Consider the following 14,642-nt stretch of genomic DNA (forward strand, 5'->3'; position numbering starts at 1 on the left):
CGGCATAAGGAGCCCTATGCCAGTCATTTCTTAGGCTGCAGTCGGCGTATCGAGGTTCCTGAATTAGGAGCATTCGATACGCCGGGGCAAGTAAGCAGTTACGCAGGCGCAATTGCTCTTTGAATCTACCCCACTAGCCACATGGCTGTTTCTTAAATATGAATATTTTCACAGAAAACAGTCTTTTTATGTAATGTTTTGAAGTGTCAAGAACAAAATTGGCTTTGTCAGTAAATTGCATGTGTTGTGTCAGCAAACAACGGATGCTATCAGTATATTTGTGGTGTCCTGTCAGTAAATTTTACTTTGGGGCTCCTAATGAGGTAAGCACTACACGAGGAAGAATGTTTGTGACCCAGAATTAGCAGGCAGCCACGAAACCCTCGCTACTCAGCGTTCAAGCTTTACACGTCTTCCTCCATTGTAGGCACTAGTACAGTGGTCTCCCCTAATATGGCTCCTGTCCAGAAGACACAGGTGATAGCGCACAGCGCCATCTCTAGTGTCGGACGTTTCCGATGACGTACTTCCTACTTCCTGCGCTTTCCGGAAACGGTGTGCAGTTTGCTGTGTAATCCTGTTGGGGTGTATTACATTTGTCCGGTGTTGTTGGGTCTGTGTCTCCGCTAGTTAGAAGCATCATGCCGGATTACTTGGGAGCCGATCAACGGAAGACCAAGAAGGAGGAAGAGGAGAAGGAGGAAAAACCTATACGCTGTGAGTAGCAGCCGGTAATCACATGACCACCCGGCCACCCCAGGGGTGTACAGGATGGGGCCATGTCCTGTGTTATCGTTCTGCTCCTCACTATAATACCTAACGTTTTCTGTTGTGTGTTTCAGCTCTGGATGAAGGGGACATCGCCCTACTGAAGACATATGTAAGTCAGCATGCTTACTCTGGGTTATTTTATCATTTTTGTTCTATTGGACAGGCAGTGTTTATTATAAAACGAAAGGCAGAGAGGGTTATAACCCCTGTCAGTTTGTTTTGCCATCTGTGCGTCTAATGGGGAGATTTCACTTCCTGTCCCAAAACAGGAAGTGATAGGAAATCCCTTCAAAGTGAAGAAATCCTTGGTTGGCAGAACTTGTCCCCCATTGGAAGATTAGCCATCTATTCCTGTTCTGGTGACAACCCAGATACCTGCTATTACCTTTTATTAGTGCACTTCTCTGATTTAGTTAAATTGCTGGAGCCTGGCTCTTCCTTACTTCATGGCTAAGAACCTGCCAAACATCATGCCACAGTCCAATGAGGCTGCCTGAGCCTCCATGGCCAGTGAAGGTATGACAGTGGGTGGAAAGTAACTATAAAGCCAGGTCACAATGCTAAAGTAAAGCAAAATCCTCATGGCCTTTTCAGAATTTGATTTTAGGAACTTCCTCCTAATATTTGCATCTTGTTGTTCCAGGGACAAAGCACATATTCTAGGCAGATTAAACAAGTGGAAGATGACATTCAACAGCTGCTCAAGAAAATCAATGAGCTCACAGGTAAGAACACACTTTTAATTCTTCTAAAACTTAGAAAACTCACTGATTCCAAGTGCTGATAGAAATCGGATCTAATACTTAGCTGCCAGAACATTCAAATAGATCAGTTCTATGTATTTTAGCTTGGTATTCAAAACCCTGGTCTTAAATACTATAATACTGTGTACCCAAATATAAACGTGGAAAAAATAAGAGATGCACGTGGACACCGCAGCACTGCTACTTCAATAATCGGTGCTGGGCAATTCCCACAAGCTGAAGATGGTTGGCAGCATCTGGCCATCATTCTCTGTGGCCAGTCCTGCCTATCTGGCTAGGGCTGGCAGATGCAAGTCTGTAAATGAATGCTGGCCACACCTAGGCTGTACAGTGCAAAGGAGAAAGTGCTGGGCAGTCTATACTATTTGTGGCAGCCAATGTTTGTCATGTTGGGGACACCATGTATGCTGGATGGCAGTGTGCAGGCTGCAGCTGACCTGGTACAGGGAAAAACGGAGATGATGACTTTAGAAAGCAGTAATGACAAGATTATAGTTCAGCACTAGGGATGAGCTCCGGCGTGTATGCACATTCCATGTACAGAACCCGCCAGGAAGTCGGCACGACGCTGCACTAATCACAGTCAGGGAGACATTGTCCCGATGCTCGGTTGCAGAGATCGGTAAATGTCTCACTGCTTGTGATTAGGGATGAGCTCCTGCATGTTCGCACAGTCCACGTGCAGAGCCCGCCAGGAAGTCGGCACTGTTCTGCGCTAATCACAGGCAGGGAGACATTGTCCCGATCTTTGCAGCCACGCATAGGGACAATGTCTCCCTGCCTGTGATTAGCGCAGCGCTGTGCCGACTTTGTGGCGGGCTCTGCACGTGGAGTGTGCGAACACACCTGAGCTCATCCCTACTTGTGATTAGTGCAGCGCCGTGCCGACTTCCTGGCGGGCTCTGCACATGGAGTGTGCGAATACGCCGGAGCTCATTCCTATTCAGCACAAAGGTGATGGTCTTGCAGGCAGGCAGAACACAAACGCTTATCTGCACCAGGGTGAAGGACTCGCATGGAGACGGGAGTATCTTGGCAGCAGTGGGATGCTGAGCTTACAGGAACACAGATGTCTCAATAAGTTATGAGATACTTGGAAGTGCCCAGGGAATGCAGGTACACAAGAAGACTAGGACATAAACTGTGTGAATCGGCTTTGTATTCGGACCAAACTCGTGCAGGCCCCTTTTTTATGTCGGATCACATGGGTGTTCGCACCCATACGATCCAATTCCTGTCCGAAATCACAGTTCGCACTGCGAACCGATCTGGGGGTGTCATTAACTTTGTATTGACAACCGCAGCAGTTCAGAGCATTCGCAGGTTTTCCCGCATCAGTGTGAACCGAGCATAAAGGCTCGTACACAAAAAACTTGCTAATTGTAAATGCAATCATCTTGTGCAAATAAAACTATTTTAATTTGGATCAAATCTATTACTGCTTCTACTAGTAACTACTATATTTTCTACAACCATTAGGCCCTGTACACATGATCAGTCCAAACTGATGAAAACGAACTGAAGTTCAGTTTCATCAGTCCAAACCTACCGTGTTTATGCCCCATCGGACTTTTGTCCTTCAGACCAAAGTTTTAAAACTTGCTTTAAAATCGCACTGATGGACGCCTGACCGATCGGTCAAAACCGATGGTTAGTATGCAAAAGCATCGGTTCAAAACCCGCGCATGCTCAGAATCAAGTCGACGCATGCTCGGAAGCATTGAACTTTGTTTTTTTCAGCACGTCGTTGTGTTTTACGTCACCGCGTTGGACTCGATCGGTTTTTGAACTGATGGTGTGTGCGCACATCAGACCATCAGTCCGTTTTCATCAGTTTGGACTGATTGTGTGTACAAGGCCTTACACCTCATATGACAGCGCTGGCCATTGAGTAGGGGTGTCAAATATAATCACAGAATCGATGCATCGCAATTCAACCGCGTTCGATTCGGCATCGATGCTGCTACAGCTAATAATCGATTATTTGGGGATGACCTGATCATCTATCTAAGCGCCGCGCTATGCCCCGCTCCGCTGCGCCACTCCGAACGGAGCTTAAAGTTGAGCCGTGAGCCCTACCGTACCTTAGTCTCCACACTGAGCCATGGGCGGTCGCCGCGCCCTCTTTTCCTCCCCAGCCAATGTTCACAGGAGCCTGTGTGAGGGTGTGACACGGCAGGTCAGGTGACAGAAGCTCCTGCAACGCGGAAGTCGAGAAGTTTCCTCTGCTCTCCCTGGCCAACTGCAGCGGTGACGCGGTACAGCTTAAACCGCCCGCTGCTCTACACTCACTTGTGTCAATGTTTACATCCAGTGAGGAGGAGGTTCCTGAGGGGGACACGCTGTTCTGAGGTCTGTACCATAAACTGTATGTAGATGGACGTGTGGGAGAGGGGTGCCTATGCTGATGGGGGTCTGCAACAAGTGAGATGGGGGTGTCTATATGGCGGGGGGGGGGGGGGTGTATAATGCGGGGGTCTGGACTAAGGGGGGTGTCTATACTTATTGGGTTTGCACCAAGTGGGATAGGGAGTGACTGTCTATACTGCAGTGGTCTGCACTAAATTGGGGGGGGTATCTATACTGTGGTGGTCTTCACTAAAATGGGGGGTGTGTATAATGCGGGGGCCTCTCCTGTATCATGTCCGCAGGCTCTGACCCTCTCTTGTCATGTCTGCAGTCTCTGACCCTCTCTTGTGTCATGGCTGCAGCCTCTGACCCTCTCCTGTGTCATGGCCGCAGCCTCTGACCCTCTCCTGTGTCATGGCCGCAGCCTCTGACCCTCTCCTGTGTCATGGCCGCAGCCTCTGACCCTCTCCTGTGTCCCTCTCCTGTGTCATGGCCGCAGCCTACATGCGCGGAGTGTTTTTTTTTTTTTTTAAATAACGGATGAAATAAAAAAATTGAGTTCTTCTGACTGCTTGAATTTTTTTGGATGGAAACCGAGCAAAATAATCTTGATGCATCGCGGAATCGAATCGTGGACTTAATAATCGTAATCGCATCGAGTCGTGAGACCGGTGAAGATGCGCAGCCCTACCATTGAGGGTCTTTTCTTTTGTCCCGGAGGTAAGCGGAGACTCTCATTGCAGTGGTGACAGGAGGATTGTGGAGAAGTAATCTCATTTTATGATTTGTTTTTTAAGTATAGAGGTGGAGATACCTTTCAAAATACTGATCAGCATATTGCTTTGTGCCTGACTGTGCTGGTGGGTAAGCTTATACATGTCTTTTTATTTATTTTAGGCATTAAGGAATCTGACACAGGACTTGCTCCTCCAGCACTTTGGGATCTGGCTGCTGATAAACAGACTCTGCAGAGTGAACAACCACTTCAGGTGGCCAGGTACTGATCTTTGAACTTCCATAATGCGTTTCTAATGTTTGATCCTTGAAAATCACAATACATGGAGAGTTAAAATAGAACAGAGTGGATGCTCTTGTGTTTCCTGATTATTGTTACTATTTTTCTTTTTCTTTAACCAGGTGTACAAAAATAATTAATGCGGATTCTGAGGACCCAAAGTACATCATTAATGTTAAGCAGTTTGCAAAGTTTGTGGTGGACCTCAGTGACCAGGTTGCTCCTACTGACATAGAAGAAGGAATGAGAGTTGGGTAAGCGCCTGTGTTGGTTCTGTGGTAAAATCTTTTTTTTTTTTTTTTTGGATGTATGTTTGGCAAACTGTAAATGTTCTTTACCTTGTGTTTTGTGCAGAGTGGACAGAAACAAATATCAAATTCATATACCCTTGCCTCCAAAAATTGACCCCACAGTTACTATGATGCAGGTAGGGGTTTTCATTAAATAAAATGAGAGGTAAGCATTTATACATATTTATTTCTGTTTACTAAGCAATTTTCCTGCCCCCCCCATACAGGTGGAAGAGAAACCTGATGTGACCTACAGTGATGTTGGAGGCTGCAAAGAGCAGATAGAAAAGTTAAGGGAAGTCGTGGAAACTCCTTTGCTTCACGTGAGTAGATTTGATAAAGTCCTTATGATGTATGTGTGATATTGAATCCTCTCAGTCATATGAGTGGTATAAGAAACATAAAATTATTGATTGCTGCCTGCCTGGAGTGAATATAATTCAAGGTAGTGCTGTGTCTCCCAATAATCAAAATCCCTTTTTTTTTTTCCAGCCTGAGCGATTTGTTAATCTGGGTATTGAGCCACCAAAAGGAGTGCTTCTGTTTGGCCCACCAGGAACAGGAAAAACCCTTTGCGCACGTGCCGTAGCTAACAGGACTGATGCCTGCTTCATCCGAGTCATTGGCTCAGAACTGGTCCAGAAATACGTAGGAGAGGTGAGCTTTTGCATTTTCTGTAAATCGCAAATCTAAAGTCAAAGATCTTCAGTTTGAAAGAACTTTGTTCCAGAATTTTTTTTTTCATGTCCTAACTACTATTTCCTATCATGGTAATTGCACAAATGTGCCTGTCAAATACACACCTCTCTTAACCACTTCAATACCGGGCTTTAAAACCAACCTCCTATACCTGGGCCTATTCTGGCACTTCTCTCCTACATGTACAAATCATCATTCTTTTGCTAGAAAATTACTCAGCACCCCCAAACATTATATATGTTTTTTTAGCAGACATCATAGGGAATAAAATGGCGGTCATTGCAACTTTTTATCTTGCACAGTATTTGTGCAATCATTTTTCAAACGCCTTTTGTTTTGTAAAAAAAAATGGTTTCATGAATTAAAAAAATAACAAAACAGTAAAGTTAGCCCAATTTTATTTGTAAAATATGAAAGATGATGTTACGCCGAGTAAATAGATGCCTAACATGTCACGCTTTAAAATTGCGCACACTCATGAAATGGCGCCGAACTTTGTTACTTAAAAATCTCCATAGGGATGCTTTTAAAATTTTACAGGTTACCAGTTTAGAGTTAGAGGAGGTCTAGTGCTAGAATTGTTGCACACGCTCTAACGCACACGGCGACACCTCACGTGTGGTTTGAACGACGTTTACATACGTGGACGGGACTTGCGTGTGCTTTCACTTATGAGCTACCGGGGACAGGGGTGTTTTAATTTATTTTTTATTATTATTTATTTATTTTTACTTATTTATTTCCCTTTTTTTTTTTTTTTTTAAGCTTTTATTCCTATTACAAGGCATGTAAACATCCCATGTAATGGGAATAGTGTGTGACAGGTCCTCTTTAAGGAGAGATGCGGGGTCAATAAGACCCCACATCTCTCCTCCAGGCTGGAAAGAATGAGATTGTGAAAAAAAATTCACAGATCTCATTCTTACTAGCCGCAATTGCGGTTTGTTTACAGATACCCAGGCGTGACGTCATCACATCGCGCCCGGGCCTCCGACGGTCATAGAGATGACTGGTGACCATCTGGCGTTCTGGTCACCAGTCATCTCTATGCCTCCCATCCGGCGCACAGCGATCATCTCTCCGGGCCCCCGATGGCACGGGAGAGCCCGGAGAAGCAGTTTATATAACGCCATGAATTTTTGCATGATAGTGCATAGAACCATTTTTTATCAGAAACGTTCCTTGAAAAGTTTAGAATTTTGATTCCCCTACTATAGTCCCTACAAGCAGTCACTTGCATACCTATTATACCTGCTGGCCATTTGTGCCCCCACTGAAGCCTGCCAGAAAAACTCCCATTCTTCATTAGAGCTCCATCCTGTCCCTAAAATGTTGCAGCTGTTAAACTTTCACCCCCAGCATTACAGGTGCAAATGTCGTCCTAGTTCAGAGCCCCGCACATGCGCAGTGTGCTCTCTGTCCCCTGTCACTGCAGCTGAGCTTAGTAGCTGCAACCCGAATGAGCGTAACACTGTACATGTGCCCTATACTAGGTTTTTCAAAGTAATATGTTTATTGTTAACTACTGGAACTTGTGGACCTGGTCTGACCAATGGAAGTGAATTTTACTTAATTTTGCCATTGATCGCAGATTATTTATTTTTTTATCTTTGGGCACCTTCTATGTATGAAGATGAGTTTCTTATTGGGTAAAAAATGACTTCATGACACCAGGCTTGAAGTGTGGGAGGGAGTGCCTGCTTCCTAGTGATGAAGAGCACTTCCTGTAGAAAAAAATTCTCAAACTTTATCTTCAGGTTAGGAAAGGGACCAAACGGGCATAACCTGGGGGTCAACTGTCAGAGATGAGCCCATCCTTATTGTGGAGGAATTGAACTACTTTCAGCCAGTAGTTGTGTATGGCCGGACTTTCCCACAATATGTGGAAGGAGGTCCCCTGGGATCAGAACATCTGGGACAAGTAGGGAAGTGAGAGGGTGGCATCTTGCAATGAGTACTAGGTAAGCAATATCTTAAATTTTAAAGTTGTGAAAGGCGATCTGAAGCCTTGGGACACGCTAGTTTTCATGCATCTAGTATTTCAGCCCAGTCGTCATCCTTCACATCCCCAATATCCTGCATACATCTGGATTTCAGTTGGTAGGCCAACTTGGTGGCTGAGGGAGTGATGAGATCAGTGTAGAATATAGAGATGAGCTTTTTAGAGGCATAGCCTAGTATTGTAGCCAGGATGGGGAGGGCCAGGAAATTGTGTCTATATAGAGCAGTGGTGGCGAACCTTGGCACCCAGATGTTTTGGAACTACTTTTCCCATGAAGCTCCGCCATAAAGCAGAGTGCATGAGCATCATGGGAAATGTAGTTCCAAAACATCTGGATTGCCAATGTTCGCCATCACTGATATAGAGCATGCTCAGCTCAGTGTGTGGAGTTTGACCAACAGAAGTGGTTGCCCTATGGATGATATTTTTTTAAGTTGTACATAGAATCCTTCTCCTGCAGTTGGCACGTTACCAGATACTTTACTAGAAGCTGTGTTCTCCATTAGAAGCAGAGAAAGGGATTTCACGGTACAAAAAAAAATGGGTAGAATAACGGTTAATTTTTACAATAACACTGAAAAGGCGGAAGAAAAATGCAGCATGTTTTAATTTTTTTTGCAATGATAAGTAGGATTGAGAAATGTTTTCTTTGTCTATTCATGTTATAGGGCGCTAGAATGGTGCGTGAGCTGTTTGAAATGGCCAGGACAAAGAAAGCCTGCCTTATTTTCTTTGATGAAATTGATGCCATTGGTGGTATGTATTACTAACACCAAGTCATGTTTGGTGACGTTTTATGAAACTTACTATTTGTACTGTTTATAAATTCTTTTGACTTTCAAGTTCTCTGACATGTTGAGCTGGTTCATAGATGGTTTGAATCCTGCCCCCTCCCCATGCAATTTTGCTCTCCACCTGCTCTGAGACATACAATAAATGTCGGCTAGACTTAAAATCAGTTTCTTTTATCGTCCATGGACCGACACAGCTCCTTAAATCTTGACAAGTGGGTTATGTTCCCTGTTTACAGGAGAGGACTAGGCAGAAACATGTTAAATGGTTAAATACATGTTACATTAACTGAGTTGAACAGCCCTGCCCAGGGGGTGGTCCCTCCAGACATAACCCTCCTCACTGCAGCCTCAGTTTCGTTCTGCCTAGCAAAGGAGAAGGACGTATGGCTCCCTTTGGGCCCAGCGCCCTGAGGAAAAGATTTTACTTTTTGTTTTTTCTTTGACTTCTATCAACTGTCGGCTGAGACAGGCTGGATATTGTAGATCCTTGTAGTCTTCTGAGTTCAGCCAGCGAGCGTGAGCACACCCTTGCAAAGAGGCTGGGTCTGCCACGACATGCCCCTTGACTCCTGGGGTGGCCAGTGAGCTTTGCTCCAAGGTCCGCACATGACTGGGCTGTGGTGTTGTCTCACTCACAGTGGACCGGGCCGATGGCTACCTCCATTGCGGTTGTACGCCTGTCTGGAATGTGTCGGTGAGTCGTCTCGTGGACGGGTGAGTACAGTCCCTCCCTCTTAGGGGGGGGTGGTACGGCCAAGCATTCCTGGGGTTTGGGTATCCTCCCTTCAGATCAGGCAGTGGTTGTGATTGGTTGCCAGTGGTTACAGCTTATCATTACCACTTACTGGTTGCTAGAGGTTACAGCACACATTACGGCTCACTGATTTGTTGCTAGAGGTTACAGCACATGATTTCTTGTTTGGTTGCTAGAGATTACTGTACAGTAATACTGCTCACTGATTGGTTGCTAGAGGTTATAGCACATCATCTCTTCACTGCAGAGGGGCATGATAATACATATGAATCCTGCCGGCCTCCGCTATTTACATATGAATGCTCATGTTATTTACATATGAATGGCGGTTATTTACATTTAAACACAACATGCAGGTGCGTCATCTGTACACAACAATAGAGCAAAGATGGGCAGCATTAGTAGCAGCACATTACACTGGGTCAGCATAATTTTTTTTGTAAATATTTTACTGTATTTGTACTATTGTAATTCTTCTTTAAATGCTTGATAGGTGCCAGATTTGATGATGGAGCAGGAGGTGACAATGAAGTCCAGAGAACTATGTTGGAACTCATCAATCAGTTGGATGGGTTTGATCCCAGAGGAAACATTAAAGTGTTAATGGCCACAAACAGACCTGACACATTGGACCCGGCTTTGATGAGGCCTGGCAGACTGGACAGAAAAATTGAATTCAGTTTACCTGATCTTGAGGTAATGAGGAATTGCCACAGACAGTTGCATAATTCTTAGTTGTGTGTTTATTTCATGTACATTCCAGTCTATTGTGAACAGTTGGCAAAGAAATGAAACGCAGGCCATGCGCACGGCTATTTATTCTGCTCTTAATAGCATGAAATGATTGCAACCTTGCACCAATAGCTTGAGCCCATGAAACAAACCTATTGCTGGAGGTTGCAGATCCAAAGTGAAGGCCTGTCACGGTTATCCTCCACTATAAATCACTGATCTGAAATCGCAGCCTTTCCTGTAATAGAAAGGATGGGAATGGTGTCAACGGCAGTTGCTTGTCGCAACCAATTTAGGTAGCAATTTTCACTGGCTGCTGATGGGTAATGGAATTTTTCCAGGGTAGTGTTGTCACATTTTATGTAATTCTTTATCTGTACAGTTGGTATTGGGTTGGCAACCCTGGACACAAGTATGAAGTAGCTTTCCCGCCCTTGTGCTTTACATTGTGTCTGCCTGCATCCTTTTGGAAAGCAGACCACCCTGTGTATAAAATATTGGAAAAATGAGGGGTAACATTTCATATTTGCACAATGTTACTGGTTTTTCCTTTTGGTTGTTATTGCAGTATAGATTTTTATTTGGCATATGCTATATTAATGGCTCATTCATAAGAGCTAGTAAGACAGTTTTTGTTTTCACTAGGCAACAAAAGAAATTACATGACACACATTGTTATTGTGCTACTATACTAATAGTTACAATGGTTTACACCAAAAGGAGATATTTTGTGTGTCTGTAATGTTAATTTACACCCTGATTATTAGCAATTCTGTCATCAAAGAGCAAAGGGATGATGGGGGTATTCTAGCTGCATTTGGGATTGGTCAAAATTCTCTTCTGTCTTGAAGATGTTCTACAACGTATATGTATTTTTAATTACAAAGGTTTATTTACAAGAATTAGTATATAAAATCTAGTTAAAGTGTATGTAATGGCAACACATTTCCTCCCCTCTTTCATTTTTGGTAGGGAAAGATCCCCCCCCTCTTTTTTTCGGTGGCTTGTCCCTACTTGTGGAAATTCACCCCTGATTGGTGGCCACCCAGAAAGAAAAAGTAGAACTTCTTAATTTTAGTGAACAAGTGGTGAGGGGGAAAAAAATCATCCAATGTGGACATTCACTGATCAGCCATAACTTGATGATCTGAAAGTTGGTGGGATATATTAGTCGGCAATGGAAAGCGATACTAGGAGTGGCTGAGTGTGTTGTACACCCCAAATGGTTATGAAAAGGAAAGTTACACCCGGGGGCTTTGTATTGCAGCAAACGATATTGGTCGTTCTGCTCTGCCTGAGGTTGGTCTGTTTGAAAGTAGAAAAAAAAAATGGCCAATTCAGTTTGTGTATGGGGGCTGCAAAGCCATAGAGTGGGCAGGGTGCCCATGCTGACCCATGTTCACAGCCAGAAGCGTTTACAGTGGGCACGTGCCTATCAGAACGGCCCACTTAGCAATCAAAGTAGGAGGTCTAGTCTATAGAATCATGTTTTCTTTAACATCACATGGATGGCCAAGTGTGTGTGTTGCTTACCTGGGGGCCCTGCCAGTTTCAGGGGCAAATATCAGCCCAAAATTTGGATCTGATCTGCACTTGAAATGGTGAAAACACACACAGGACCCCTGATGTGAGCTGCGGCCCCAGCTAGGGTCAACTCAAGCTTTAAAAGGGGTTGTAAAGGTTTTAATTTTTTTTAAATGACATACTTGCCTCCACTGTGCAGTTTGTTTTGCACAGAGAGACCCTGATCCTCGTCTTCTGAGGTCCCTCGGCGGCTGTCTCTGCTCCTCCCCACAAGAGTAAACCCCCCCCCCCCCCGGAAGTGCTCTCATGTGATGCAGTCGGTGGCCCCGGCGTGCCGCGTCATTGATTTGATTGACAACAGCAGGAGCCAATGGCTGCGCTGTTATCAGTCATCCAACAAACAGCTGCTTCAAGCTGGAGGAAGCAACGTGGGATTGGGCCCACAGAGAGTTGGGGCTCAGGTAAGTAAAGCGGGGGCGGCGGAGAGTGCAAGGTGTGTGTTTTTTTTCTTCCACCCCTTTAAGGAATTGATATTCCCTGATAGGAATGGCCTTTCAGCAGGATAATGTACACTGCAGAAATGGTTTGAGGAACCCAACGACGAGTTTGCGGTGTTTACTACCTTAATTGCCTCCAATTCTCAATCCAGTCAAGTATAGGTGGGGTGTTCTGGAAAAACAAGTCCAATCCATAGAGGCTCCACCTTGCAGGATTTAAAGGTTCTACTACTGACAGTTTGGTGCCAGATACCACAGCATAGTCTAGTAGCATCAGGCTTTGTCAGGGATGTTTTGATGGCAAAAGATTAATTTAATAGGTGAGTGGTCATAAAGTTATGGCTGATTGGTGTATAGTCCAGTGACAACTGTCTAAAATGGCTGTTTTTTCACTGTGGGAGATTTCCTTTAATTTCATGTTGTATTTGTAAGACATGAGGCAACATCTTCCCAAGCAAGACAGACAGCACACGAATAATCTAACAGGGGCTTAAATACTTTTCCCTACTGTAGCCAACAATACATTTCACCATACATTAACCCCTTTAGGAAGAAACAAAATGGTGCATTGTATGTAGATTTTTTTCTTCCAGTCTTTCCAATTATGCTTTTGATAAAAACCTGCTTATATTCTGGTAGAGTGTCATTTGTGAACAATATATTTTTTTTCTATTTCTTGTAGGGTCGTACACACATATTTAAGATTCATGCTCGTTCCATGAGTGTTGAGCGAGATATAAGATTTGAGCTGCTAGCACGATTATGTCCAAACAGCACAGGTAATGTATTTGTTTATGCTTGTGACTCTTACCCACTTAGCAACTGCCTGCTGGTAATGTACTGTGGAGAAGCGGCTTTTGTAGGCAAAGCAACATGCCAATACGTTGCGGCCTACTTCTGGGTTTAGGATGCATGCGCACCCCCTGCTGTGATTGCACAAGTCTGTTGGCAAGTCCCAGACAATGATTTATGGCCAGGACCTGCTGATTGGCTGTGTACATCCACAGGTGAGAGATCTATACAGAGGGAGCAATCGGTTTCTCATCCCTGCGAGATCTTAGTAAAAGCAAGCACACTTTACCATTTGGCAAATAGTTAACCCCTTCCGAACCAGTGTATATTATCACTATTAATGGTGGTGTCAGAATGCCTGTTGCATTATTGCAGTCGCATTAAAAAAGTGTGTGTGTGTGTGTGTATATATGTATATATGTATATATATATATATATATATATATATATATATATATATTGGGGCTGGGTAAATTAAAGATTAATTCCTCGATAAATCTTTAATTTTTTTTTGATCGATCAAAATTCTTGACGTCACCGGACAGTGAGACTTACCCTGCTGGATGCGAGCAAACTGCACCCATTGGATTGAGGTACCTTTGCACCTGTGGAGCAGGAGGATGCATCAGGCTCCATCAGGGAAAGGGGGCAAAAATAACCATTGTTTTCATGTCCTAAGCAGTTTTGTGCAGACAATTCTTTGTGTATTTGCAACATCTGTTCCATGCGGAAGACTGTTTAGTTCTTCAGGGTATATTGTCAATAAAATGCGATCATGTCTGCTTCCAGAAAATGTAAACACTCTGGTATGTCTGTGTGATTGGTTAAAGTGATGCCTATTATAAAATGACTGACAGTCAATATACTAGATACGTTTTATAATTAAAGTTAAACTAACTTTCTACGTTTTTCTTAAAGTTTAATAAGAAAAAATGACTTGCGTCAGTGCTACAGTTTGAATTTAAAACTTATTTGTGTGAACTTAAGTCATGGATTGTGGAAACTAACTAGTGACGGGTGATTGTATATAGTGTATACCACATTTACCACTGACTAATGTTGCAATGCAAGGAGATCAGCTAAAAGTAGTTGGATCTGTATGTGCGTTTATAATTAATCTAAATTAGTCGATTAATCGAACACGAAAATTTTAATCAGTAACAGCCTATATCTCTATCTATATATCTATCTCACACACACCCTGGTTTGTGTGAAGTTATAGCTTCTACAATTAATATACACTTATTGGGATTTTTTTTTTAACCAAAACATGTAGCCGAAATGTTATGAAGAAATTATATTTAGGTATACAGCTGGACAAATGGATAGATATTTTATTTATTATAAATGTGTTTGTTAACTAGGAGCTGAAATCCGAAGTGTGTGCACTGAAGCGGGAATGTTTGCCATCAGAGCGCGTCGCAAAGTTGCAACAGAGAAGGATTTCCTGGAGGCTGTAAATAAGGTCATCAAGTCGTATGCAAAGTTCAGTGCTACACCCCGATACATGACCTACAATTAAACTGTATGTGACATTGTTTTTTCCCGACCACAATTACGTCTGGTCAATGGAGGGTGAAAATGACATGTTGCTGGTGTCTGTTTTGAGTAGAAATACCATTCCCTTCATCATTACTAATAAAATCTTTACATAGAGTA

The 14,642-nt window shown here is 43.6% G+C and overlaps 1 protein-coding gene across 1 annotated transcript; it reads left to right on the plus strand.

The window, feature by feature from the left end:
* The first annotated feature begins 525 nt into the window (after positions 1 to 525).
* PSMC2 (proteasome 26S subunit, ATPase 2) lies at positions 526 to 14,642 on the plus strand. Its single transcript, XM_040343488.1, has 12 exons — positions 526 to 717; positions 843 to 880; positions 1,415 to 1,496; positions 4,782 to 4,881; positions 5,022 to 5,153; positions 5,254 to 5,326; positions 5,417 to 5,512; positions 5,682 to 5,846; positions 8,559 to 8,646; positions 9,932 to 10,134; positions 12,874 to 12,970; positions 14,348 to 14,642. Exons 1-12 carry the CDS (start codon positions 642 to 644, stop codon positions 14,503 to 14,505), a joined length of 1,308 nt encoding a protein of 435 aa, XP_040199422.1. The 5' UTR covers positions 526 to 641; the 3' UTR covers positions 14,506 to 14,642.

The sequence above is a fragment of the Rana temporaria genome, chromosome 3, assembly GCF_905171775.1.
Source record: "Rana temporaria chromosome 3, aRanTem1.1, whole genome shotgun sequence".
NCBI classification, from domain to species: Eukaryota; Metazoa; Chordata; class Amphibia; order Anura; family Ranidae; genus Rana; species Rana temporaria.

Bases quoted from the DNA above. Each gene is read 5' to 3' on its own strand.
- PSMC2 (XM_040343488.1), top strand. From the start codon at position 642: ATGCCGGATTACTTGGGAGCCGATCAACGGAAGACCAAGAAGGAGGAA. The intron at 4,882-5,021 runs GTACTGATCTTT...TTCTTTAACCAG, and splicing joins CAACCACTTCAGGTGGCCAG to GTGTACAAAAATAATTAATG. The intron at 12,971-14,347 runs GTAATGTATTTG...TTTGTTAACTAG, and splicing joins ATTATGTCCAAACAGCACAG to GAGCTGAAATCCGAAGTGTG.